Genomic DNA, 27,719 nt, shown 5'->3' with positions numbered 1-27,719 from the left:
GTATGGGTCTCTGTGTGTGTGTGTCTGCATGTATGTGTCTACATGTGTGGGGGGAGGGCAGAGATGAGTGGAGTAGGATATAGATGTATGGGGGGGCCCCAGGGCAATTTTCACACCGGGCCCCGTGGTTTCTAGTTACACCTCTGGTTACAGGAGAAACAGTGAAGATTGGAGAAGACTTTAACTGCCAAAAGGGATTAACACAATCCCAATATGCATCCACATTGCACTATTTTTAAACCATATTTTAAAAATTAAGATAAAATGTATGTGATTCATAAATGTGGAGTTTTATCAGAGTCTGTATAGGTATTTAAACAGATGTTTTAGTGAATACTTGCAAATATAATATTAAGGGATATAATATGTAATATGTGGGGCAACAGTTTCTTGATCCAAGGAGAGATCTGACTGCCGTTCTGGGGTCAAGAAGAATTACTCATTGCAATTTTGAAGGCGTTTCAAACTGGGTTTGTTTTATCTTATTTTGGATCTACAGCAAAAACAGATGTAAGAAAGGTTGAACTTAATGAATGCATGACTCTCTTCAGCTATGTAACTATGGGATATTCAAAAGAACATCAATTAACTTCTCTATGTGCAAAATGAAAAAAAAATAAAAAAAATAACACAAAAACATTCAGTAATGGGGTTTGCAACTGTTATCCAAAATATTTACTTTAGCACAATAGGAAAAATGCAGTACACTGCTCAGTAACTCAAATAATGTCTTCTGTTTGAACAAAGTGGATGACAAGCAGCATGAGCTGGATTTAGTAATTGTGCCTCTGATTTTTCTAAAATTCTTTCAGACACACAGCCAAGAGGTTACATATTCCCCTAAGAGTCAGCCTGGAAAGTCAGTCTCAGATTGCACCAGTAGCAGTTGTTCTCTCCACCCATTCCAGATCTCGGTCTATTTAACACAGCACCATTTATATTTCCTGAGTTTTGCTTCAGGAGTTTTGTGAGTTCAGAACCTGCATGCACTCTCAGAATGAATGGTATTGTGTTGCTCAGTTGTACTGTTACATTACTGGTAACATTTGTGAGCACAGCAAGGTATCCTTACCAGCAAGTCTTACAACACAGCAGGATCAGAGGTAGACAGCAAGGGTAAGACATATTTTATATTACATGTTTGGTGTAAAAATAAAGCACTTTTGCAAAGTCGGGTAAAGACAAGAATTAATGTTAACAAGTAAAAAAAAAAATCCTAAAGTACAAAACAGAGCAACAACGTATTATATTTTTTTTAAAATGTGGAAGGATAATCGCTAGTAGCTAATTTTGAGTTAACAATGATGTTTGTTAAGCAATTTTAAAATGTGTATTTTTCAAACAATGAAACATTTATTAAAGAAAATGTGCCTCTATAAGTGGGCATTGTTCAACTAAGTATTGAACACCACTGTCTGTTGTGTTAAGTACAAACAGACAATTTTGTTTCTGTAACAGATATTAATAAAATACATATTAAAGTAACACATTTTAGACACTTAAATTTTAGATGTTATGGATTATTGATATATTGAATTATGACTAAAACTAATTTTCTGCACTTCTTTTCGAATCTGTTTACAATATCTAAATAGATGTGTTTGGAAACTGTATTAATTCATTTTCTGCATACTTTTTTTTTTTAGACCCAATGTATGTGCAGTCCAGAAACTGGCAGGGACAAACAAGCAATATTACACAAATTGTAAGCAGTGGTATCAAAGAAAGATTTGTGGCAAAGCAACGTAAGTGACCTTAAACTATTTTAAAGATTTGGTATGTGAATGTATTACACGAGCTGCAGGAAATGTATGAAATGCAGCATTATACAGAATTCATAAACATGCAATAGATATGCACTGCAAAGGCAGGCATTATGTACAATAACTAGACATTAAATAGAATGATTAGAATATCTTAGAGTCATACTTCTGCTCTCTGGGCAGTAAAAAAATGTTGATGTTGCAAAGCAAAATGTTAGTATGTAAATACCAAATCAAATGTAAAAAATGCAAAAAAGCAATGACATCCAAAATGTACCAGGATGATTTGTTAACTTAAAAAAGTTCTGATGGTGATTTTTTTTTGCTGCGTTCAAAACGAGGCTGCATGTTGAAACAAGTAGCAAAACAAATAATCGTATTAAAAGTCTTAAGTCGTAAAAAAAAAAGCTTAACATGTTTTGTTTAATTTCTGGGATATGTGTGCTCAAGACATGGTTTTACATTGCAGCAAAATAACAGTGATCTTATAGAAACATTTTATTTAGTTTATTTCTTTTTCTTTTCAGGGTGTTTCATAGTTTGCCTAAACCTGCTTTGGCATTACGAGAAATACCTCAGCAGCAATTCACTGAATAACACGTTGTGGTGAAATAAAGAGTTGCAAAATTTAGGCTAAAATAGTCAAGTTGAAATGTAGTTGGAACAATAGTCAAGCTGGAACATTTGTACAGCTTGCCAATATTGGGCTACATTTTGTGATTCTGTTGCCATGTTACTATAACTCTGTTTAGTGAATAAATCCCCAGGACTGTCATGATAGGTGTGAAGAAAACAGAATTTGATTTACTAACCCTACAGGGTACAGGAATGCAGCAGTTTTGTATTGCTTCCTTAAAGCTCCCTTTGGGACTGGAACACCAGTGCAGAGGTCTTTGTAGTTAAAGTCTTAATGTGTGCTTTAACCATAACCACTGAATAATACTTAAGACATCAACCACATGTTTCCTTTAAGTACTTCTGCAGCTGGCTCGTCTACAGCCATATGGTATAAATCCTTTAAAGAAACAATAAAGGGTCTCACGTTAGAGTCTATTTTATTTTAGGACTGACTTTTAAATAACTTGCATTTCTTTACCATCATTTGCTAACCATCTTCATGCAGAGTGGATTGGTATGTATTGCTTGTACATATGCTCTTCCGGAGGTAGATTGTATATATAATCTTTGGAGTAAGCTTAATCACACTATATAGATCAAATGTGCTATTCGTTTTTTAAATGCAAAGATTTACTTGCAAGCAATTCTAAACAATTATTTGTGGGAGATGAGAAGAGTTTAACTGGAACTGGAACTGAATGATACCTGTTTTCTTAGGAGTACATGAATAGGTGAGCTAATGTGGTTTGAACAGGAAGTTTACTAGAGCATACCTCTTTGCTGCTAAGGAGGGGAGCAGGGATAACTGCATTCATATTTTGACAGCAGCTGTGAACCATATGGTCTAAGCAGGAAGTTTATTAGGTACTAGTTAAAGAAGAACCCCAGGTTTCAGTTTACTCATTTTATTTATAAGCAAACTGTGTAGATCAGTGGGTCCCAAACCATTCCTGATTACCCAGCAACAACTTGGGATTTATGTATTTAACTTTTTTTATTCCAGTGGAGATACTGACAAAACCTGGACTGTTGCTGGGTTATGAAGACTGGTTTGGGAACCACTGGTGTAGATAATGCTTTTAACCCCTTAAGGACCAAACTTCTGGAATACAAGGGAATCTTGACATGTCACACATGTCATGTGTCCTTAAGGGGTTACAAATATACAAAAACAACTAGTTCAAAATAAGTTCAAAATAAATGTACGTTTACGTTTATTTTTTGAGCAAATATCCACCATTCTCAGCAGTTTTTAGCTATGCACATGCTAGGAAGTAGCTTGGCTAATTTCCAGCCTTTCGTAACTTGTTTATTTCGGAAGTTCCAGTCACTGGAAGGAACCTCTTTGCCTTTAAGGAGAGGAAAAGGAGCCCACACATTTTTTATTGATGCAATAACTATGTAATCTAAATGGGATGTAAATTGGGTACTAATGAGGCAATCTACCAATAGTCCTCTAGAGGTCGCTAGAGACCTTTAAATGGTTGGCACCATGCCAATGCGATAGGATGTCTTTTTCATTTAAAAATAAATAAATAAAAAGCATTGGATATACATGCGAGTTGTGGACTTTATAGAGGTATTTACAGATTCCACAGACATGAGGCAAGCTGAAATCCAGACCGAATGCTTCAAATCCAGGCCAAGATTTAACCCCCCCCCCCCCCCCAAAAAAAAATGAGAATGATTTGCCTAGTGACACCATAGCAGTCAGCGGCCAAGTAGTTTAAAATACCTTCATCACCACAAGGGTAATTATGTGGCTGCAATCCAGCATCAAATTTTAAAAACTAAAAATAACAATAAGAATAAAAAAAATCCTGTGGGGGTGAATAGGACCCCAACATTACTGTAATGGAGGTATTTTACCTAGGAGAAGCGCTGTGTTTGACTGCGCATGCACATATCTAATGGAAGAGATCACAAAGACGTCAGCTTGGATGCTGACATCTTTAACGGTGAATCTGGCTGCTACAGAAGAGTGCCAAGGCACTGTAAATTAGGATAGTAATATTTACTTGACATTCATTTTTAAACCCAAAGGGCAGTGGACAAAAGAGCAGTGGACAGAAGGTAGGCTATTGTCCCAAAATAACAATAGTTGTTTTTTTTTTCCTGGATTATTGTTTTTCTTTAAATACTTTGCACAGTTAACGTCTGATAAATATATACACTTGTGTATTGGTTTTGAATTACGTGACTGCAGATGAAGTTATAGTCACGGCAAACCAATTTTGTGCAGACCAAATCTGACCGATAACTTATACAAAATCATATAAGGCATTTTAATCAGTAGGACTTAGAAGTTCATTCATTTTAAGTTATATTTCTTTAGTTGCGCTTATTGTGTAGAAAATTGTATGAACAAAGCTGTGAACACATTTGTTCTTTTTCTGGTTTTCTCAGCTTTTATTTTATCCATACTGAATGTTGTCTTTTATATACATATTAGAAGAAACCCTGTATTTCCATTAAAATGATATCCAATATATATGTGTGCAATGCTTTATAAGTCAACATATTTGTTTTTCTTTCTGAGTAAAGTAAAGTAATTACTTAACAGGAAGTGCACTGGAGCATACTAGATCTGAACGGGAGTCAACCTATTCTCTTATAAAATGTTTTAAAACCTCAAGATTCTTTAACAACATATCGTTAACCTATTTTCAGCCTGTTAAAAAAAATAAAATCTTGTCATTACATTTGGGATTAGGGCTATCTAAATACATATAAAGCACATAGAAGGGTGTATACAGAAAACTGAGAAACATGGGGAACTGAATTGGCACTGCAAATTTTGGACCATACAAGTGAACTTAAAAATGTCTTTCATTTGTCAACTTTTCACAGGCCGGGTTTAGAGACACTGGCAAAGAGTTCCTTCAAGGTGAACTATACTCATCGGTTTAAATGTAACTGTCCATGAAAATCATGTACATTAAAAATGTAATTGTATGTATAATGTACAAGAAAAACGCAAACAAACTTTGACAACATTTTTGTATTTTTTTTTTATCAAATTGTAAAATAAAGTAGGTTAACGCTTATAGATTCATTTTATGTTTCATCTGTCTATGTTTTAATCTTTATATTATAATATGTAAAGATATGAGATATTGGGATATTTGATACTAAGAACAATGGATACCAGCTACTAGATGGAGTAGATATATAGACACACAGTCAGACAGACATGGATGTATAGCAAGCAAACTGAAATTTGGTGCTTGGATTGTTGATAAAGACTTCCTAAAAATAATTTTTTAATGTGCTACTACTTATCATGTAAATCGTCTGACCAGGGGCATTGCTAGATTCTAGAAACAGCTCAAGGGAAACCTTGATGATCCCTTAACTATTAGAGAGGTTGCATGACATACCCCTTCCACTGTACCCATGATACTCTCCAGGAACTCAAAGAAAGCTTAGTCAGAAGCAATCACATGCTGCACATCCGCACATCTAGATAACTGATGCAATCCACCACATTACCTAACTAATAGACGAGCGTGCAGCAAATTTCTGTCCTCTAGTTTTGACAGTCCTTCTAAGTAACCCGGAAGAGCATTTTACTACTGATCTTTCTTTTTATAATAGGTAGCTGCTTTGATAAGCATCTGCCTGATGTAAAATTAAAAAGCCCTAGCATCCTCCTGCCCCATCCACCAAATGTAGTAATTCCGGGTGTAAAACTCCCAACATCCATGGCTTCAGCCACACAAGTACGCCCAGAAACTCCTATGCCTCTGAAAGTTACAGAATAAGTCTTATAGGAGACAAAGAATATTTTTTCAATTATTTTAGTCTCCATACATACTTTCATATGTACCCGTTTACACCACCATCTCATCTTGATGTAATTCAAAATGGATTATGAATTACACTCTTTCGGTATAAAGCACATGCCCTAACTAGAGGACCAGTAGATAAATATATTTATTCATTAGATGAGGGCTTGTGAGGGCTAGAAATATTTGGAGGGTGGAGGCAGAGGGGGAGGAGTTGAGTAGTAATGAATAAACTTTTTTTGCTCACAAAACACACAGATATCATTATTGATGGTCCTATCTACATGGCAAATGTAATATATGGATTTGAACAATAGTAGCACAGTCAACCCAGAGACTGAAGTCAACTGGGAAATATTTCAGTGAGCCAGTTTGAGCCTGTAGAACATTCAGATTGCAGGCCACCAACCCATACACAAACGCACAAACTGGTGCTGGGCAAGGGCCTTGAAATATCCTGCCCAACTCCTGCAGTGCTGACATCTTCATGTATTTGCTATTTTAATTCTTAGAGGAATAGTGTGAGGCTGCAGCTTTTACAATTTCAGTGTGCTAGTGCCCTGAGGGGCAATGGCTCCATTGTTCACCCCCCTCCCCCATGGACGAGGGCTAGTTCAATGGAAGAAAAGGACACAATAAAGCAAAACCAAACCAATGTATATTAATTCAGTAGTAAATTGGTTAGGTGATCATTTGGTAATAATAAAAACAGGATAATTTGTATATTTCATGTAAGGCACTTTCAGGGTGGAATTGTTTTGTGGAGTGTAGATAAATAAAATGCAGGATGTGAACCACTGCCCATAAAATGACAGTATTATTGGAATATTTAGTATTAACAGTTCTCAAATTAGTTCTCTGTTATTGCGTACAGGTGAAGGGCTGTTGTGAAAAGTTTTAGGTGACTTACTAATAACAATTTGTGCAACTAAAATGTAATTTAAAACAAGAACAATGCATTTTATTTACAGAGACTGATTTCTTATCACATTTATTGTAGTTTAAATACACATCCATGTGAGTATTATTGCTGTGGAGCTCTTTTATATGCTCAGATGCACCAAGAATGCTGAGGTCCTAGAAAAGAGGGACATTAAGATAGGAAAGAGGGACAGAAGGATTTGGGTCCAAACTAGGGACTATCCCTTCTAAATAGGGACAACTGGGAGGTATGCTACATCCAATGCATTTTATTTTTATATGTAAATAAGCTAGCGATGTTCTTTTAGAAAGGTGCTGTGGTTACAAAGAGAAATTATCTGTCTTTGATCAATCTACACTGTTCTTTCAAAGACAAATAGTTTCTTTATGCAAGCCAATCCCAAATGAAAGTGCCAATGTCTAAGCCCAATAAGCCTAGTATATCATAGAACATTTCGTAATTATCTCAGTATCATTATTATTATTATTATTATTATCATCATTATTATCATTATTAGAAATACACCAACAAGGGAAATATATACAAGGAGAGATGAATACATATACTATATCCATTAAATGTATAGACGCAATCAGCTTTATCCATGGAAACATAACATGTAACAACATATAATAAATATGTTTAAACAGTGTACAATAACATTTAAGCAATTACATTTGTAATATAGCAGTAAATAAATATTGTGAGGAAAAATACAGCCATATTGTAATATCATTATTGTCGTGAACTGGTAGGGGGGAGAAGAGAGTTTAGAGAGAATTTTAAAAAAAGCACTGGAGGCTAGAATAGCAGATTTTAGAGACAGCTGATATTATTGATATTGGACCAAAAATGCGTAGGCACCATTACCAAGTTAGTATAGTTTTAACATAAAGGGCGCCACGTGAGTCTATCCACAAGAGATATATTTCTAGTAGAAGTGTGCATTTGGATTTTGCTGAATTTGGGACGATTGGCTGTTCAGCCAAATTCCATATCTCTGAAGCATCATACTAACATATAACCAAGCAAATGACAAACGCGATGGCTGAGCATTTGGTATTCAGAGTTCCTCCAGTGGCACCAACAATAAAATGATTGATGGGGACAAAGGACAGCTACAAAATTTCGATTTCTTCACAGATAAAATGAGAAGTGACAAAAAGAGGGAAAAAAGGAGGAGCAGTAACAGAACATTCTATATCTATAATTTTTAATTGCATTTTTATTGCTCCTCCTATTTTTCCCTCTATTCTGTAAATGTTCCTATTTGATCTGTGAACCACATGACGGGAAAACGTCAATCCATGTAGTGCAAAATATATACAGGATATTTAATATTTGCAGTACACTGACTGGCCTGTTTTCGTGCCATTTTTGGTTTATCTGAATGATTCCCACAAATAGTTTCCCACAAATAGTCACATGAATGATAATTGGATGTCCCAAGAAAAATTTACATTCTGTGAAAAATTATTTGGCTGAACCAAAGAATCCTACAATGCACAAGTCTGATTTCTAGAGATTTTAAGTGTTATATAAATTAGCAGAAATATGTTTGGCTTACTGAACGCATGGTTTTGTGTAAAATGGAGTCCATGGTAAGAGTGTCTGTTTCCATTTCTGGATTATACTCAATAAAATGACTAGGTAAATAATATATATTCATTTATTTCATGGTTTCGGAGAGGAGTAGGCAGCCTTCGTCAACCCAGGTGATGTGGACTACATCTCCCATAATGCTCTTACAGCCAGAGGGCTGGCAAAGCATTAGGGGAGATGTAGTCATAAACATCTGGAGTGCCAAAAGTTGCTTACCTCTGGTTTAGGGAGCAAAATAAAACATTTCACAATCATGCACATTTGTTTGTTGACTCATTTGATTAAGTATTTCAAACTGACTTCATTTATTTATGATTTTTTGTTTTCTCTGAAGTTTTGCCTGTGCATAACACTCAGAACGACAGGTGGATGCGTATAAGGGACTTTAACTTGTGACTTGGTGAATGGTGTCGGGAGCAAGGATTTGGCTTCATTTCTCATGGTAGCTCTGTTTGGAATGGAAATACACTGTACAAAAAAGATGGTTTGCATCTTTTTCAAAAGGGAACAAATGTTCTCAGTGAGCAGTTCAGAGGTTTTGCGAGGATGTACCTAAACTAGGAGAGCGGGGGAAAAGGGTGATAAAACATTGATCCAATTGCCCCCCAAAACAAGGACAGAAGGTGCCTGTAGCAAGTGTGATAAAAATGATAAGCTTAGAGTCATGTCTACAAATGCTTGCAGTTTAGGGAATAAGATCCATGAACTTGTGGCAATAATGGCAACAGATAATGTAGGTTTAGTCGCTGTTACTGAGACATGGTATAATGAGAAAAATTACTGGGACATAGCAATACCAGGGTACTCTTTATATAGAAAAAACGGAAGGCAAGAAAGGGGGAGTGGTGGCCCTGTATGTGAAGGATAGCATAAAATCTAGCCTAATAAAAGTTAGTGAGGTGAACATAGAGTCCGTTTGGGTTACGTTACAGTTTGGTAATCACACAGTAACTCGTGTAGGCCCCCAGGAAAAATAGAAGAGTTAGATAATCTACTAGTTGAGGAAATAGCTAAAATGACAATGAAGGGGGAAGTTATCATTATGGGTAACTCTAATCTTCCTGATGTGAACTGGAAAACCAAACTAGTTGCTTGTGCCAGGAGCACACATATTCTAAACTCCCTACTGGGATTGTCTCTACAACAAGTCGTTGAGGAGCCAACTCGTAAAGAGGCCATACTAGATTTAGTGTTAACAAATGGAGATTTGGTATCAGATGTTACTGATACTGATATTACTGTAGGTGAAAGTTTAGGATCCAGTGATCATCAGTCAGTGTGGTTCAATATAAGAACAGTGACTGAGTCACACCACACAAAAACAAAAAAATTACAATTTTTAAAATGTTAGACTTTAGAAAAACAGACTTTTCTAAAATTAGCATATGTGTAAAGGAGTCATTATCAGACTGGAACAATTTAAATGGAGTCCAAGAGAAATAAGCATCTTGAGTACTCGGCATAAATTTGACTGCCAATATTATATTTGTAACATATCCATTATTGCTTCAAAAAGGTAATAAGTCATGTCTACACTCACAAAGAAGAATAAACTTTTCACCTTCTATTTATCCAGTTTGAACCTTAATCTATACACCAATGCAAAAGTAATTGTCTTTGAGATTGTTTAATACAAGTTATGGCAACCTTGAGTGCTCTAGTTCTCTTGAAATGTCAGTCATATAAATACATAAATGATTCAATGTTTATTCTTTTATTCTTATTGATATTAAACAGCTGCGTTACCAATGGTGAAAACATTTTCAATTACATCTTTTAATTCTGCATGTTAACTAAATGCAGGATTTACTCTTTTTTTACAGCCAAAAAAGAAAAGTAAAAATTAAAGTTACATATCTATTGAAAGTTATGTTATAGTTATTATTTGTATGATTTGAATGCTAGTGGATGGAACAAGTATTGGAGTGGGTAGGCTTACATGTGTAACATAAGTAAACAATAAAGAAAAGGGAGTGTGGTCACTGCAGTGCCAAAACAAAATATATACACAATTCACCAAGTGCAGCAAAAGTGTATAAAGCTGCTATGGTTTATCAGCAGCAAAACAGTAGGTAACACAATCTGCAGCTTAGTAGATAGGACCCCCACTTTTATTCGACGAGCATACGAAATACAAACATTTGAGGACCCTTGTCTCAGCGTACTAATGCCCTTGTACACGAGGAAGGGACAGGGATCACGAAACGTTTGTCTTTCGTATGCTCTTCGAATACCACGAGTGGGCCTTATCTACTAAGGTGCAAATTTTTACCTTCTGTTTTTTCATGTGTAATGCATAAGTGTCAATCAAGCTCTTGTAAGTAGTAAATCCAGTCAGTATTCAACCCATGGCATTAGTATTTACAAGCCCACCTAGACTAGTGCTGGGTGTATGCCTAGGCCACCAGCCATTCAATTAATAAATACTTTTGATAAATAAAACAATTTAATTAAAAATAAATAATCATCCCATTTTTCTCACCTGATGATTAACAGAAAATGTACTGGTCCAGCTTTAAAGGAACCCTATAGTCACCTAAATTACTTTAGCTAAATAAAGCAGTTTTAGTGTAGATTATTCCCCTGCAATTTCACTGCTCAATTCACTGTCATTTAGGAGTTAAATCACTTTGTTTCTGTTTATGCAGCCCTAGCCACACCTCCCCTGGCTATGATTGACAGAGCCTGCATGAAAAAAAAAACTGGTTTCACTTTCAAACAGATGTAATTTACCTTAAATAATTGTATCTCAATCTCTAAATTGAACTTTAATCACATACAGGAGGCTCTTGCAGGGTCTAGCAAGCTATTAACATAGCAGGGGATAAGAAAATCTTAATTAAACAGAACTTGCAATAAAGAAAGCCTAAATAGGGCTCTCTTTACAGTAAGTGTTAATGGAAGGCTGTGCAGGTCACATGCAGGGAGGTGTGACTAGGGTTCATAAACAAAGGGATTTAACTCCTAAATGGCAGAGGATTGAGCAGTGAGGCTGCAGGGGCATGTTCTATACACCAAAACTGCTTCATTAAGCTAAGGTTGTTCAGGTGACTATAGTGTCCCTTTAATGCATGAGACTTAAACCTTCTGTGGCATCCCTTAGTCAGTCATTGTGAATGATTAGGTGTTTGGGTGCTACATTTATTTACTCCCACACCGGTCTTTCATTATAAAATGTCACATCAGATGGCTTCTAGGTATTTCTTTTTATTATTAAAATCTTTAAATCTTTAAAGTTATCTCATCAGCAAGTGTTTAATGGGAAAGGAAAGATAAAACTTTATGAAATGATATGGCTTATTTATTTTATTGAGTTATTGTATAGCAGCTACTTAATGAATAGCAGCTGAAAAGCTTGTTCTATTTTATAAACAACTCCTGTTCCAAAGGTCTGAATCTATCTTACTCATACATGATGTGTTCACTTAGAAAGGATTGTAGATTTGCCTGGTATGCTGTGTTCAGTTATGCCTGACAACTAATATCCCAGACATAACACTGTGTATTGTGTATAAACTTTACTTATTTTTTCCACTCATTGTTAAAGACGGTTTAAAAGAAAGTTCTGGTGATGCTAAATTCTGAGACTATTAAAGTATTGGATGAGTATGAGAATTTTATGGCACTTCTTCATCCAAATGGTTGGAATGAGTAAGTGAATATTTGGCAGTAGCCATGACTTCAGATGATTCAGTGCTTTATTTGGAAGGATCCTTTCTTGTCTTATGAGGTCTAAGCTTGGCTAGCAGCTCATAGAATACCAAACTAGTCTGAACTCATGCCTTAGCTTTTCAGAGCCGAATCTTCCACTAACAATGATTGTTTATTTCTTCCTTTAAAGTTTAAAGTTTGTAAAATATGTATTTTCCTTTTTACAGTAACCTAGTAAATGGGTAAATGTTTTTTTTTTGTTCTGTCTCCCTTTTTACAAGGGATTGCTTATCAGGTAAAGCATTTCATAATGATGATTATATTTACATGTGGACAGCAGACACATATTTTTTACCAATCATGATGGATTGGCAGTTTAAAAATTTCTATAAAATTTTACGAATTTTCATCTCATATTTTTACAAGGTGTTAATCCAGCCAGTACAAGTAAATTAAGTTGATAATTCAGTTGGACAGAAAACAAAGGGCTAATTCAGTCAACATGTATGCATACATACACACACACATACATACAACATCTGGTAATTAGGACAATCTTCACTCGAAGGGCGCTTGAAGAGGCTGGCACTTGAAGGATGTGAGATCACAGGTGAATCCACACTTGAATCCGATCTGGCATTCTCTCTTTGATTTGGGTGCGTTAATGAGAATTGAAGACTTTTGAATGAGAAATGAATACATGTGGGTGGTTTGCCCACAATGAGCTAATGTTTAGACTGTGAAATAAAATGTTTTTTTTTCTTCATTTTTTTAATTATAAATGTAAAATAAAATGTGTACTCTTTGTGCAATTTCCTATCATCTTTGCATGCATACAGAGATATTCTAAGGATATATATTTATTCTTAATAGAATTTAGGGACCACCCTGAAGCTATAATAATGAACCAGGTAGATGCTCTGAAAGCAATGTCTGTATTTTTATTTTTGTATTTTGTATACACTGTCTGCATTTTTTCTTTGTCGACACAAATATATATAATATATATATATATATATATATATATATATATATATATATATATATAATATCTATTTCAATATGACTTACAATATTTAACAATAATAATACTTTTAGTTTATGATGCATCTTATGATGTTTTCCTTAATACTTGAGAAATTATGCGGTACAGGTTTAGAAATATACATTTATATAAAACTTGCTTCTCATTGATATCTTTATGGACTCAGTCATATATTTTCTGTTGAATGTAAAATAGGGGAATGTTATTAATTAAAAAAGAAACAAAGAGCACAGCTTGTATATGTCAGTTAAACGTTTCTAAAAAAATACATTAAAAATATAATCTACATCTACATTTTGTTTTCAATGATATAATGCCATAATCATGATTCTTATTTTAAAATTGCTAAAGCCCGAATGTAGTTGACTGTTTTATAAGAATGTGGTTGTCATACGAGTATTAATCTGCCTTAGCCCCACCAGCAGTATCTGTGATTTGCCTTTTACAAGAGTATCTGCTAGTACTTGTTTTCCAGGTGTTTTGTCTCTACTGGCACACAAGTAAAAAATGCTATGCTATAATTAGGCAGGTGTATACATTGTATACTTGGTAGAATATATTATGAAAATTTAATATGATTGAGTTTTATTATGTGCATTTTCATGAATATGCCAGCATGCATTGTTTAAATAAAATATATTGAGTGGTGTATTTGCTGAACACCAAATTGTACTGAATTAAAAAATAAATTACATAATTTAAGCTAATATAGCTATAGAATGACAGTAGCAACAGTGGAGAATGATCTAATTCCAGCATTATTTTGCCTAATGTTGCAATTTTGTTTTCAAATCGATAATCTTTTTGTATTGTGTTTTTTTTTTGTTTTTTTTTATGCCGCCCCCTCAATATTCTAAGAAGCATGTGTTTTACGGTCTGGTGTGCCCCTACATACTAATATTCAGTTTTCAAATTATAATATTCTTGTGCTAGTAAATTAAGCCCATGAAGTAAACATTTACAGTGACACAAGTACACTGATATGTATACCTAATTGTTTGTTTTTAAGAAGGTTTGATTGCTTACTCATACAAATTTAGGTTAAAATTGTCAAGATGTGACTATAAATGAGGCAAAGAACTTTTCCAAATCGGATATTGTATCACAAATTTGACAAGTCCACTTTCAATTCACTACAATTTGATGTTTAGTTTATAAACCCCTGAAAGTTGAATTGTAAATAAAATAAAGCTATTGACTTCTATCTATATAAAGAGAGATTAAGCTATTGATAATCAAAGCCCTTAAGTTGAAGCAATCACCATGGAAACAAATTAAAATGTACACTAGGTCCATAGTTTATTTTCAAGATGCTTTAAATGTTTACTAATGAAAATACAATAATGTCAAAGTTATTTGGTAAAAATAAATAAATAAATAAATAAATCTGGCTAAGGTAAATGTTAAAAAAAAAGTTGTGCAAACATCACTAAATTGCTTTTCTTTACAAAATAGCTCAGTTTAGCAAAAACATGTTCTAAATAAATATTTGCGAGTAGAGACATTATAAAATAAATATAGTCTGACTAAAGGGTTTGTGAGATGAAAATGGTAAACACCATGTGAAATGTTCTTCCTTTTAAACTGCATTTAAATTCATTTTGTAGAGTAGACAAGATGATCGCTAAATTTCAGTATCACTGGCAAGATTTCACATGCTGTTATATACAGACATTCTTTCTTTAGGGAGAACGCAAAGAAAATGCAAGATCTGAGGTCATGCACAGACACATTTATCTTATCATGCTTACATATGTTCTTTAATGCTTGATTTCACCTATTGATAAGATGCAGTCATTATTTAGATTTTTTTTAGCTGGCTGATTAGATAATAAAATTTAAGTGAGCTAACGGTGGCATCCAACAAGATGGTAATGTTTCTGGTGATTGTTCCTACTGATTTCTTTGGGAGATGTTAACATTTTTGGGCATCTGTCTGTAAAGCTATATTTTGTAGCATGAAAGCTTTGAGCAATTACTAGCCATGGTGAATGCCATTTTAGTGATTAATGAGCTGTCTGATAAATAATTATGACAAGCATAGAAATAAACCAATAGTCTGCAAAGAGTACATAGCATGAGTTGAGGTAAAAATAAATAAAAAAAACATTCTTCTCTTCTCATATATCACTGGACTAGATTACTCTTACTCTTTTAGTTTATTGATGAGCTAGTTATCATATGCTAATGCCTTTCCAAGATGTACGTCTACATCACTGTTGATGAAGGATATCAGATCTTTATAGATGTATAAAGTTTTGTAACGAAAGCTTTACTTTTCTTTTCAGTGAAGTGTTTGTTATTATGGTTTAGTATTTCCTTAGTTAGAGAAATAGGATAAAGTAGTCACTACAAAGAATATGAGAATTAAAGTCTTGGTTAGTAGTGATTAGGTGCTGTATACCATATGTTCGTGAGGTCTTTGATCAGGTTTATAAAATGAATGAATTAACTCTGCAGATTAAGGATTGCAATAATCAGGGCTCTTCTTACATTGACAATTAAAGTTTGGGTTCACAATAATGACAGACCTAGATGAGCCTTTGGTGGATAAAACATCTCTACAAGCATATTTTTGTCAATAGATGTGAAGAGTCAATGGCAGGGTATTATTGCATGTAGTTTCATTTGTTTTGAACCAATAGACATCCCAAAGATGCAATGGAGCACACAATTTTTCTTCAATATCAACCCTGTTGATTTAAACAGGGGGTTGCCACTTCAAACTTTGGCCAAACTGAACTACTTTGTAACACATTGTGTCTTGAGCTCCTAGGACTATCATAGACTTTGTGCTCAGGGCTAGTGATGTCGCGAACATAAAATTTTCCGTTCGCGAACGGCGAACTTGAACTTCCGCAAATGTTCGCGAATGGGCGAACCGGGCGAACCGCCATAGACTTCAATAGGCAGGTGAATTTTAAAACCCACAGGGACTCTATCTGGCCACAATAGTGATGGAAAAGTTGTTTCAAGGGGACTAACACCTGGACTGTGGCATGCCGGAGGGGGATCCATGGCTAAACTCCCATGGAAAATTACATAGTTGATGCAGAGTCTGGTTTTAATCCATAAAGGGCATACATCACCTAACATTCCCAAATAGTTTGGAATAATGTGCTTTAAAACATCAGGTATGATGTTGTATCGATCAGGTAGTATAAGGGTTACGCCCGCTTCACAGTGACAGACCAAACTCCCCGTTTAACGCACCGCAAACAACCGCAAACAGTCCATTTGCACAACTTCAAACTCCCCATTTGCACAAGGTTGGATACCAAGCTAGCCATGTCCCGTTCCTTGTCCACACTGATGTAATTGAAGGTCTCTTCCTCCACCCAGCCACGTACAACTCCAAGGGTCCCCGAAAGGTGACAACAAGCCCACTGTATTTTTTTTTTTTTAGTGTACACTACTGTTACACCAGATATGAGTTGCACTGGTGTGACACTGTGCCCTGGCAGGCCCTAAAACGCACACGTGTGAAGGAAACTGACTGCTATTATATTTTCTAGTTTTTTTTTTATTAAGTGCAAGCTATTGTGACACCAGATATGAGTGGTGGCACTGGGACCGCCTTAAAAATATTGGATATCGCTAAAAATCATGATCACTACATATACTTTCTCTACAAACCTCTAGAACGAACCAAACTACTCATCCATCTGCTATACCACTTTATCCCACCTAGAACTAGTGCCCAGTTAAAATACTTGACTGTTACTTACCCACACTCAGTCATGCCACACACATTTCACCACTACTCTCACTGAATCCCTCTGACTACGGCTAAATTCATCTTCTACATCAGAACACTACTCCTAAGATTGGGTTGTATCCATGTCTTGGGTCTTTCATTTAGAATAGGGGCAGCTTCGGTCTCCTTCAACACTGACACTCCAGTGCATATTATTAAAAGATTGGGCAGATGGAAATCCTCAGTCTACAACCGATATATTCCTCATCCCGAGAAAGAAATGAGGAAAGCTTTTAAAAGTTTGGCTTTGTAAATTTGATGCAATAAGTGTGTTTTTCTTTACTACCTTTTCACCCTCTTTGCATGAACCCGATTTACATATATTACTAATATGTTTCTGAACATATATATTATATTATTCACTCACTCACTCACTCACTCTCTGGGCCAGCCTAAGACATCATGCTGCCTAGGTCCAACGATAAATGACTATGGGGGATAATGTATAATAAACACAGGTTACTGGCTATGGGGGGATAATGTATAATAAACACAGGTTACTGGCTATGGGAGGGATAATGTATAATAAACACAGGTTACTGGCTATCGCGGGATAATGTATAATAAACACAGGTTACTGGCTATGGGGGGATAATGTATAATAAACACAGGTTACTGGCTATGGGAGGGATAATGTATAATAAACACAGGTTACTGGCTATCGCGGGATAATGTATAATAAACACAGGTTACTGGCTATGGGGGGATAATGTATAATAAACACAGGTTACTGGCTATGGGGATAATGTATAATAAAAACAGGTTACTGGCTATGGAGGGATAATGTATAATAAACACAGGTTACTGGCTATGGGGGGGGTAATGTATAATAAACACAGGTTACTGGCTATGAGGGGATAATGTATAATAAACACAGGTTACTGGCTATGAGGGGATAATGTATAATGATCACAGGTTACTGGCTATGGGGGATAATGTATAATAAACACAGGTTACTGGCTATGGGAAGGATAGTGTATAATAAACACAGGTTACTGGCTATGGGAGGATAATGTATAATAAGCACAGGTTACTGGCTATGGGGGGGGGGGTAATGTATAATAAACACAGGTTACTGGCTATGAGGGGATAATGTATAATAAACACAGGTTACTGGCTATGGGGGATAATGTATAATAAACACAGGTTACTGGCTATGAGGGGATAATGTATAATGATCACAGGTTACTGGCTATGGGGGATAATGTATAATAAACACAGGTCACTGGCTATGGGGAGGATAATGTATAATAAACACAGGTTACTGGCTATGAGGGGATAATGTATAATAAACACAGGTTACTGGCTATGAGGGGATAATGTATAATGATCACAGGTTACTGGCTATGGGGGATAATGTATAATAAACACAGGTTACTGGCTATGGGAAGGATAATGTATAATAAACACAGGTTACTGGCTATGGGAGGATAATGTATAATAAGCACAGGTTACTGGCTATGGGGGGGGTAATGTATAATAAACACAGGTTACTGGCTATGAGGGGATAATGTATAATAAACACAGGTTACTGGCTATGGGGGATAATGTATAATAAACACAGGTTACTGGCTATGAGGGGATAATGTATAATGATCACAGGTTACTGGCTATGGGGGATAATGTATAATAAACACAGGTCACTGGCTATGGGGAGGATAATGTATAATAAACACAGGTTACTGGCTATGGGAAGGATAATGTATAATAAACACAGGTTACTGGCTATGGGAGGATAATGTATAATAAGCACAGGTTACTGGCTATGGGGGGATAATGTATAATAAACACAGGTTACTGGCTATGGGGGGGGTAATGTATAATAAACACAGGTTACTGGCTATGAGGGGATAATGTATAATAAACACAGGTTACTGGCTATGGTGGATAATGTATAATAAACACAGGTTACTGGCTATGAGGGGATAATGTATAATAAACACAGGTTACTGGCTATGGGGGATAATGTATAATAAACACAGGTTACTGGCTATGGGAAGGATAATGTATAATAAACACAGGTTACTGGCTATGAGAGGATAATGTATAACAAGCACAGGTTACTGGCTATGGGGAGGATAATGTATAATAAACACAGGTTACTGGCTATGGGGGGATAATGTATAATAAACACAGGTTACTGGCTATGGGGATAATGTATAATAAACACAGGTTACTGGCTATCGCGGGATAATGTATAATAAACACAGGTTACTGGCTATGGGGGGATAATGTATAATAAACACAGGTTACTGGCTATGGGGATAATGTATAATAAACACAGGTTACTGGCTATGGAGGGATAATGTATAATAAACACAGGTTACTGGCTATGGGGGGGTTATGTATAATAAACACAGGTTACTGGCTATGGGAGGATAATGTATAATAAGCACAGATTACTGGCTATGGGAGGATAATGTATAATAAACACAGGTTACTGGCTATGGGAGGGATAATGTATAATAAACACAGGTTACTGGCTATGAGGGGATAATGTATAATGATCACAGGTTACTGGCTATGGGGGATAATGTATAATAAACACAGGTCACTGGCTATGGGGAGGATAATGTATAATAAACACAGGTTACTGACTATGGGGGGATAATGTATAATAAACACAGGTTACTGGCTATGGGGAGGATAAAGTATAATAAACACAGGTTCCTGCCTATGGGGGGATAATGTATAATAAAAACAGGTTACTGGTTGTGGGGGGATAATGTATAATAAAAACAGGTTACTGGCTATGGGGGAGATAATGTATACTAAGCACAGGTTACTGGCTATGGGGGGATAATGTATAATAAACACAGGTTATTTGCTATGGGAGGATAATGTATAATAAACACAGGTTACTGGCTATGGAGGGATAATGTATAATAAACACAGGTTACTGACTATGGGGGGATAATGTATAATAAACACAGGTTACTGGCTATGGGAGGGATAATGTATAATAAACACAGGTTACCGGCTATGGGGGGATAATGTATAATAAACACAGGTTACTGGCTATGGGAGGATAATGTATAATAAAAACAGGTTACTGGCTATAGGGGGGATAATGTATAATAAACACAGTTTACTGGCTATGGGAGGATAATGTATAATAAACACAGGTTCCTTATTGTGGGGGGATAATGTATAATAAACACAGGTTACTGGTTGTGGGGGGGGTAATTTATAATAAACACAGGTTTCTGGCTATGGGGGAGATAATGTATAATAAGCACAGGTTACTGGCTATGGGGGGATAATGTATAATAAACATAGGTTGTTGGCTATGGGAGGATAATGTATAATAAACACAGGTTACTGGCTATGGATGGATAATATATAATAAACACAGGTTACTGGCTATTGGGGGGATAATGTAAATGTAAAAAAAAATGAATGCAGCTGCAGAATTAATCTAAATTGTATGTTGTCTAGGAGGTGGGAGGGTCTGGGGGGAGGGTCTGCTGCTGATTGGCTGGAATGTGTCTGCTGACTGTGAGGTACAGGGTCAAAGTTTACTCAATGATGACGAATAGGGGGCGGACCGAACATCGCATATGTTCGCCGTCCGTGGCGAACGCGAACAAGCTATGTTCGCTGGGAACTATTCGCCAGCGAACCGTTCGGGACATCACTACTCAGGGCAATTTTAGAAGACAATCTAACTTTCTGAAAGGACCGAAGAAAGTAGCATAAAATGCCTCAGGATTTATAGTTTCAAAATTGAAATATATCTTGGCAGAGCGGAAAACAGGTGTACCATTTTAGGTAGTATTGTGATCTTCAGGACATAGACTCAACGCATCAAGGAAAAAGTATAGGACGTCCAACAATTTAGAAGGGATTTTGTTCCTTGTAGAAAGATCAGTAGTTCGCTTGAGATAGATATTCTCTTGTTGTGGTTAAGTTCACACCCAGGCATTCCAGAGGCAAAGCCTTATTTCTAAATTGAAACTTGTTTGTCTAATCCAAATATTAATTCTTGCTTAAGGAGATATTTACGCCTTCACATTTTGTAAAATTTAGTTTGTATTCAGAGATATAAAATAAATGAGAAATAACCTTATATAAACTAGGTAAAGAGATTATTTAATTAGTGGTAGATAGTAGTATAGTATCTGAAAATATACTAATCTTGTAGTCAAGTAAACACATGGACAAATTCCAGTTTGTTTAATTCTGTGCATACATCATAGAGTTTCTGTAGATTTGATGGATTTGGTGTGATGCATGTTCCTGAGGTCTCTGAGTTTATACATTATATTGAATACTTTTTCAGTTCAATTTTGGCTGTATCAGGTTGAACAACGATTAAACAAAGCACCAATAAATACCTTAAATGCAGCCTATACAAGTGTAGTTGGCAAGTCTTCACAACTATTTTTCATTAAAACCAACAGTGGTCTCATCTATTCCACATATGTCTTTTAGGCAGAGACAAACAGGTGAATGGTTGATGTTGTTCTGATTTCACAACTGTATAGATAACTTGAATTGTTTTGTGATAATAAAAAGTAAACACTTCTCGAGTACATATCTTGAGGGTGTGAATAAAATGTGTAATCTAGCTGAGTAGGGTGACTAAACCTTCATGTATCGCAAAGATGCTTCACTTTCAAAAGTTGATTAAACTGATCGGAATTCAATTGATAGACCTTATGTGATGTTGAGGGTTTTCATCAATGCAGGGATCTAAAATCAGCACCCACCAAAGGTAGCCTTGATCTGCCCTTTTTTAAGCATAGAGATTAGTTTATTATAGATCTGGCAATCATGATAACTGGCTGCAAAGACATTGAAGAGTCTAATGTTTAAACTGTTGAGAGTTCCTTTGATTAAGATATATCTAACATTCATTTTATCCCAGGCAGATCTATTGTGACATAAAATGTAACATATTGGCTACTAGAAGCCTTTGTTCTTGACTGATTTGGCTTCAGAGATTTGTGTACATTACTTGTTTTGCTTTTTATATTGCACTGTCAGTAACGGGTGTTAGCCTGAAACATTGCATATTATGTCAAAATAAATCTGCATGGGCTTATATCCTTCTTATCCTTCTCTCTGGGGATATTGTTAAGTAAAGAACATATTGAGTATTCTCTGTAAGACCATGATGCTCCTTTTCCAAAGCATTTTACCAACCTTTTGTATGCTTTCATTATCAAATCTTGCAAGGTCTGCAGGTTATGTAAGGCATGCCGATTTTCTGTAATTCAAATTTATTTTGTCTTGTTCTCCAAGTTATGAATGTGGATTATGATAGTTTCTTCTTATCATCTGATAATCAGGGATAACTTGTGATTGACTATTATATCAATGGTTTTGATGATCTTGAGTTCTTTGAGTTTGGTCATAATTTATTCTTATTGGTTGGAGTATGAGCCTTCAGTATGTTAATGTTCTTACATGATCTAGTGGGATGACAGCTGCTAAAATAAATGAGGTGTGTACATCAGACCAGATCTCTGTGATAGATGGGTTGTGTTAATGTGTTTTTTTTTTCCTCTGGTAAATTTAATTAACATTGAGGTATGGCTGCTTTGGTGTTAAATATACTAGCCTTGCAAATCTCCCAACCTCATTGCTTGTTTTTTAAGTTTAACAAAAGATTACAAAATACTTGGAGGATTACTGTTAGTGACCATTTATTATGTTGTGGAAGGAGGATTACATTAATCTAGGAACTTTCATATAAAGCTACACTATTGTTCAGCAGTAATAATATCAATGTTTATTGTATATTTGGGATACAGTTACCTTTCCTGATATATGAAAATGAAGCCTAATAGAAACGAAAAAGGCTCTTTTAAATGGAAATCTTTTAGATCCAAATAACAAACATGATGGCCGAAAAATAAGAATAATTGTGTTAAAGATTGTTATTACTTGACTGACAAAGTTTGTATATATTCAGCAAGCATGACATGGCATTAACATGATTATTATGCATGATATAGATATGCCTGTGTACAATAAATATTATTATATGTGAATGGATCTCATGGTTGCTTAATTAACTAATTTAAAGCAGTGGCTGTTTATCAAAAAAGGAATTTGAGACTAAACATAATGCAATAAACAATATAACTATAATAATTCACAGAAATAATTCATTCAGAGTACATATGGGGAAATAAACATATGTTCCTTCATTAACTAAAGAATATCATGAAATAAATTACCAATATACTTGATTGTAATCTCAAAGTTCTTCCAAATAAAGAACTGGGTTAAAGGTTCAAACAAACCACATGTTGAGACCAGTTATAACAAAATATTATATAAACACCAGAGAACAAAGTCTGGATCATGGGATTGGCCTACTGGATATGGAACATTTGGGAGTTATTTGTTAATTTCAGCTTTGTGTCATACATTCACTAACTTATAAATGTTTATTGTAACAAAGTGGTTTTCGTGCCAAGGTCATGATTTGACTGTATCATGGCTTGGATTATTGTATTTATAGAGCAGTTTCCCCTGCTTCCTGCCTTTACCACAAGCTAGCCAATGACTAACAGAAATATTTAACATGTTAATTGTGCCTTTATAGTTATGAGCAATTGTACAACAAAATACAAAATGTAAGAAGGATACAATACACAATATGCGGGAGAGGAAGTGTTAGCAACCAGTGCTATAAACCACCTGAGTGGGAGCCCCTTATACCACTCTAAAAATCAAAATACAAATACATACAATTGGTGGAACACTTTGGGCGAATCTGTAGGAGAAATATATCACATAGGGTAATATTGTAAAGGAAAACAGACTAATTTAAAATCGAGAGTAAATACTCACAAACATGGAGCCAAATAAAATCATAAGGCTCTCATGAGTAGCGCAGGAGGACTCTTTTAGGATGTCCTCAATCCTGCTTCTTGTTGTGTTTGGTGCAGGTAATAGATGAAAGACGACGTCTTTGTGAAAGGACAATTCTTTATTGCACAAGCAAGCACCTATATATAAGTGCTGGTAGTGGTTTAAAATCAGATATCTGGGGTATCTCTGTATGGGTACTGTCTGGGATCAGATCAGACCCAATCATAAAAGTCCCAAAAGGAAAACAAATTAAAAGTCCAATATGTAATGTGAAAGTCCAAATGGTACCTTAGGTAACTTCTGTACCAGTGCCGATACGCGTTTCGCCCCTATGGGGGCTTCCTCAGTCGGTGTAATGTTCTGGGTCCTCTTTGCTTTATATATCTTCTTGTTGGCGTCTATTTCCGGGTTTCTCCTTTCAGCTCATAGCTTCCGGGTTCCGGCGTTGTGCGCACGTGGAACGCAACGTGCGTTCCAAATTGTGCGTTGTTCGCTCCATTTCCGGGTCGCACAGGGTGACGTCATTCATTGTTTCGACCCTTGCGTCCCTGGAACGCACGACGTCACAAATGTGCGTTCCAGTGTATCAACAATACTCAAATGGTGTCAACAGATAGAATACATATTGCTATCTCTAATTTTGAACGAAAAAATAGCAGCAACTTTAATTCTTAGAACTGTATTATATAGTGCTCAATTTTGTATGGGAAAAAGCAGTCCCTAGCACATACTGTTACAGCTAACTGGTCTGAATAATAACTACATCCATATAAAACCATATACAGTTAAAATACTTAAATAATTGGTATATATATAAAAAATAACGTGTGTTCTAAATTTCAAACTCTCATATGTAAAAATATATATATATATAAAAATGAATAAAATGGTGAAAAATATGAACAATATAAAGGAATAGTTTAAAAAAAGTGGCACAGTTCAAAATCCGAATTAAGACCTGTTACGACACTCGCCGCCTGGAGAGTGAAGCCGCCGTTTAGCCGATAGTCCCCTTTCTCCTGAAATGCAATTCCAGCATAACCGATCGTAAGACTCCCGACCGGAGCATACGAACACGGTCTCTCCCGATCAGCAATCCATCCGAAATCCTTCCACAGCTAGAAATAAACGAAAACGCTGTCCCAATAGTCAATCCCTCCACAAACGAGACAAAGCTCCGTTTTGAAGGTCAAGCAGAATGTGTTTAATGGGGGCTACCTGCCCAGTATTTATGCAGGTCTCCACCAGGTAGACACTCCCCTAGGGGACCTGGTGGAAGACTGTAAAATATATTAAGCAGTAGCCAATCGCAGTGGCTATAATACAAGTCCTCCCCATTTTACCCATAATACACCTCTGCCTATCCCGGAGATAATTAGGGAGAAACCTAATTAACTCCGAGGATAGGAACCATCGCCATTTTAAAACACAACCCACAAAATGCAATAAAATACATAAAATCCGAAGTACCAAAGATATAGTGTTCGTGCAACGTATCCCCAGATAGCCTAAATCTGAGGGCATATTCCTGCCGAATAGCGCTCAGATCCGAAGTACACAGTCCAATCGCCATGGAGTCAAAGTCTCTCATAAGTCTTTCGGTGTACGAAGGACTCCATGGGACGGCTATCTGGGTAAGTTCATACGGATGAAGAAAACCCCCGAACGGGACAGTGTTCGTATGCCTCCAAGGGAATAGAAGGGGAGACGGCCGTCTTCAGCGGTGTTCGGTAGATAAAGAGTCCGTTTTAGATCCATGGGTTTTGCACCGAACACCGCTGATTCGCCTCGTGTCCAAAATGGCCGCCGCCTCGTGGTCGGCATACGAACGACGACCACCCGTACGATAGAATGGAGAGGTGTTTGCGGTGAACCACAGCGTTCTAATTTGTGGTCAAGTTGTTAATGAGCCGCACACCCCTCTCCTGGGTGGCCGATGTTCGGTAGTTTTACTCGGTACTTTAGGAAACGAAAAAACCAACAGCGTACGGACAGGGAATCCACGAATCCAATGGAAACAGATGAACCCGCAATACAGGTCTAGGTAGCAGGGTTCGTCACAAGACCATGTGGTATTAAAGAGTTAAAATTAAAGATAAACTTCATTTCCTCCTTTCCTAGTTTGTTAATATAGTCCCCACCTCTCCAATCTTTTTTCACTAATTTGAGGGGACAAAAAAAGAGGTTTTCTGGGTTTTGGTTATGGTGTACCTTGAAGTGGTTAGAGACGCTGTGGGTTTCTAGTCCCTTTTTAATATTCCTAATGTGTTCTGAAACTCTCACATTTACACATCTAATAGTCCTTCCTATGTATATTAAATTACATGGACACTTCAGAAGGTATATGACCCCTTTTGAATAGCAAGTTAGTTGATCCCTAATAGAGAAGGTGGTATTGGTAGATTCTTTCACTTCTGTTATATGTCTTTTTCTACTCTTCGTACTTCTGCAGGCTAGGCAAGATCCACATCCAAAAAAACCTGTTGTTTGATTCATAAAGTGCTTTGGTGCATGGGGTTCCTTACTACTGTGGACTATGGCTTTCTTCAGATTTGTGGCCCCCCTATATATGATCTGAGGTTTTGTAGGTAGCACTTTCTTGAGTATTGGATCGTCTTGTAAGACGTGCCAATACTTTCTAATGGTTCTATTGACTCTTTTGCTGTTGCCATTAAAATTGCATATAAATCGAGCACTCTGTGATGTTTTTTCATAATTTTTCTTTGGTTTGTAGGTCAATAATTGTTCCCTTGGGATTTTTCTCACCTCCTCTATCGCTGTGGTTAGAAGTGAGTCATCGTATCCCTTCTCCAAAAATTGGCTCTTTATCTTTCCTGCTTGACTTAGAAAGTCTTTGTCGCTGGTACAATTCCGTTTAATCCTTAGGAATTGGCCTTTTGGTGCATTGATTAGCCATGGTTTGTGGTGACAACTATTTTGATCAATATATCCATTGGCGTCAACAGGTTTAAAATAGTTTTTGGTTTTAATTAAATTATCTTCTATAAAAATATGAAGGTCTAAAAAGTTAATACTTGTTGGACTGTGGGTCGTAGTGAGGATAATTCCCCATTCGTTATTGTTAAGAAAGAGTAAAAATTGTTCTAAAACTTCAATGGAACCATTCCAGATCAAGAGGATGTCATCTATATATCGGCGATAGGACACCAAATTCGCTACCCATGAATGCTTCGAAAAGATATATTCTTCCTCCCAATACGCCATAAAGAGGTTTGCGTAACTGGGTGCGAATTTGGTGCCCATCGCCGTACCACGGATCTGTAAATAAAAAGAATCTCTAAACCAGAAGTAGTTATGGGTCAGGATTAGTAAAATCCCTTCTAAAATGTATTCTATTTGGTCGTCTTTAAAATTGGATTTTGTTAAAAAATGCTTGGCTGCTTTAAGACCTATTTCATGAGGAATAATACTATATAAGGATGTGACGTCGCTGGTGACCAGATGGTATTGTTCTTCCCATTGAATCGTATTTAGGAGCTGAAGGACGTGAATCGTGTCTTTTAAATGTGCTGTCGTATTGCTCACTAGGGGTTGTAACAGGGTATCGATGTATTCTGAGATTTTTGATGAAATAGAATCAATTCCAGATATTATTGGATGGCCTGGAGGGTGCAGGGGGTTCTTATGAACTTTCGGAAGATAGTAGAAAACTGGGGTTTTGGGGTGCGGGACAGAGAGATATTTACCTTTTTTCTCAGTCAAAATTCCTTTATCAAGCCCCTTC

General features: G+C 36.1%; 1 protein-coding gene across 1 annotated transcript in view; it reads left to right on the top strand.

The window, feature by feature from the left end:
• Nucleotides 1–910: 910 nt before the first annotated feature.
• The window catches only part of TGFBI (transforming growth factor beta induced), an 86,220-nt gene continuing 59,411 nt past the window's right edge, over nucleotides 911–27,719 (top strand). The window contains exons 1-2 of the mRNA XM_063447432.1: nucleotides 911–1,116; nucleotides 1,647–1,745. Of these exons, the coding sequence (XP_063303502.1) occupies nucleotides 998–1,116; nucleotides 1,647–1,745 (218 nt within the window). The 5' untranslated portion in view covers nucleotides 911–997. The remainder of the gene's footprint in view (nucleotides 1,117–1,646; nucleotides 1,746–27,719) is intronic.

This window comes from Pelobates fuscus, chromosome 3 (genome assembly GCF_036172605.1).
Source record: "Pelobates fuscus isolate aPelFus1 chromosome 3, aPelFus1.pri, whole genome shotgun sequence".
NCBI lineage: Eukaryota > Metazoa > Chordata > Amphibia > Anura > Pelobatidae > Pelobates > Pelobates fuscus.
Note: the sequence above shows the minus strand (reverse complement) of the source record. Positions and strands in the feature narration are given on the sequence as shown.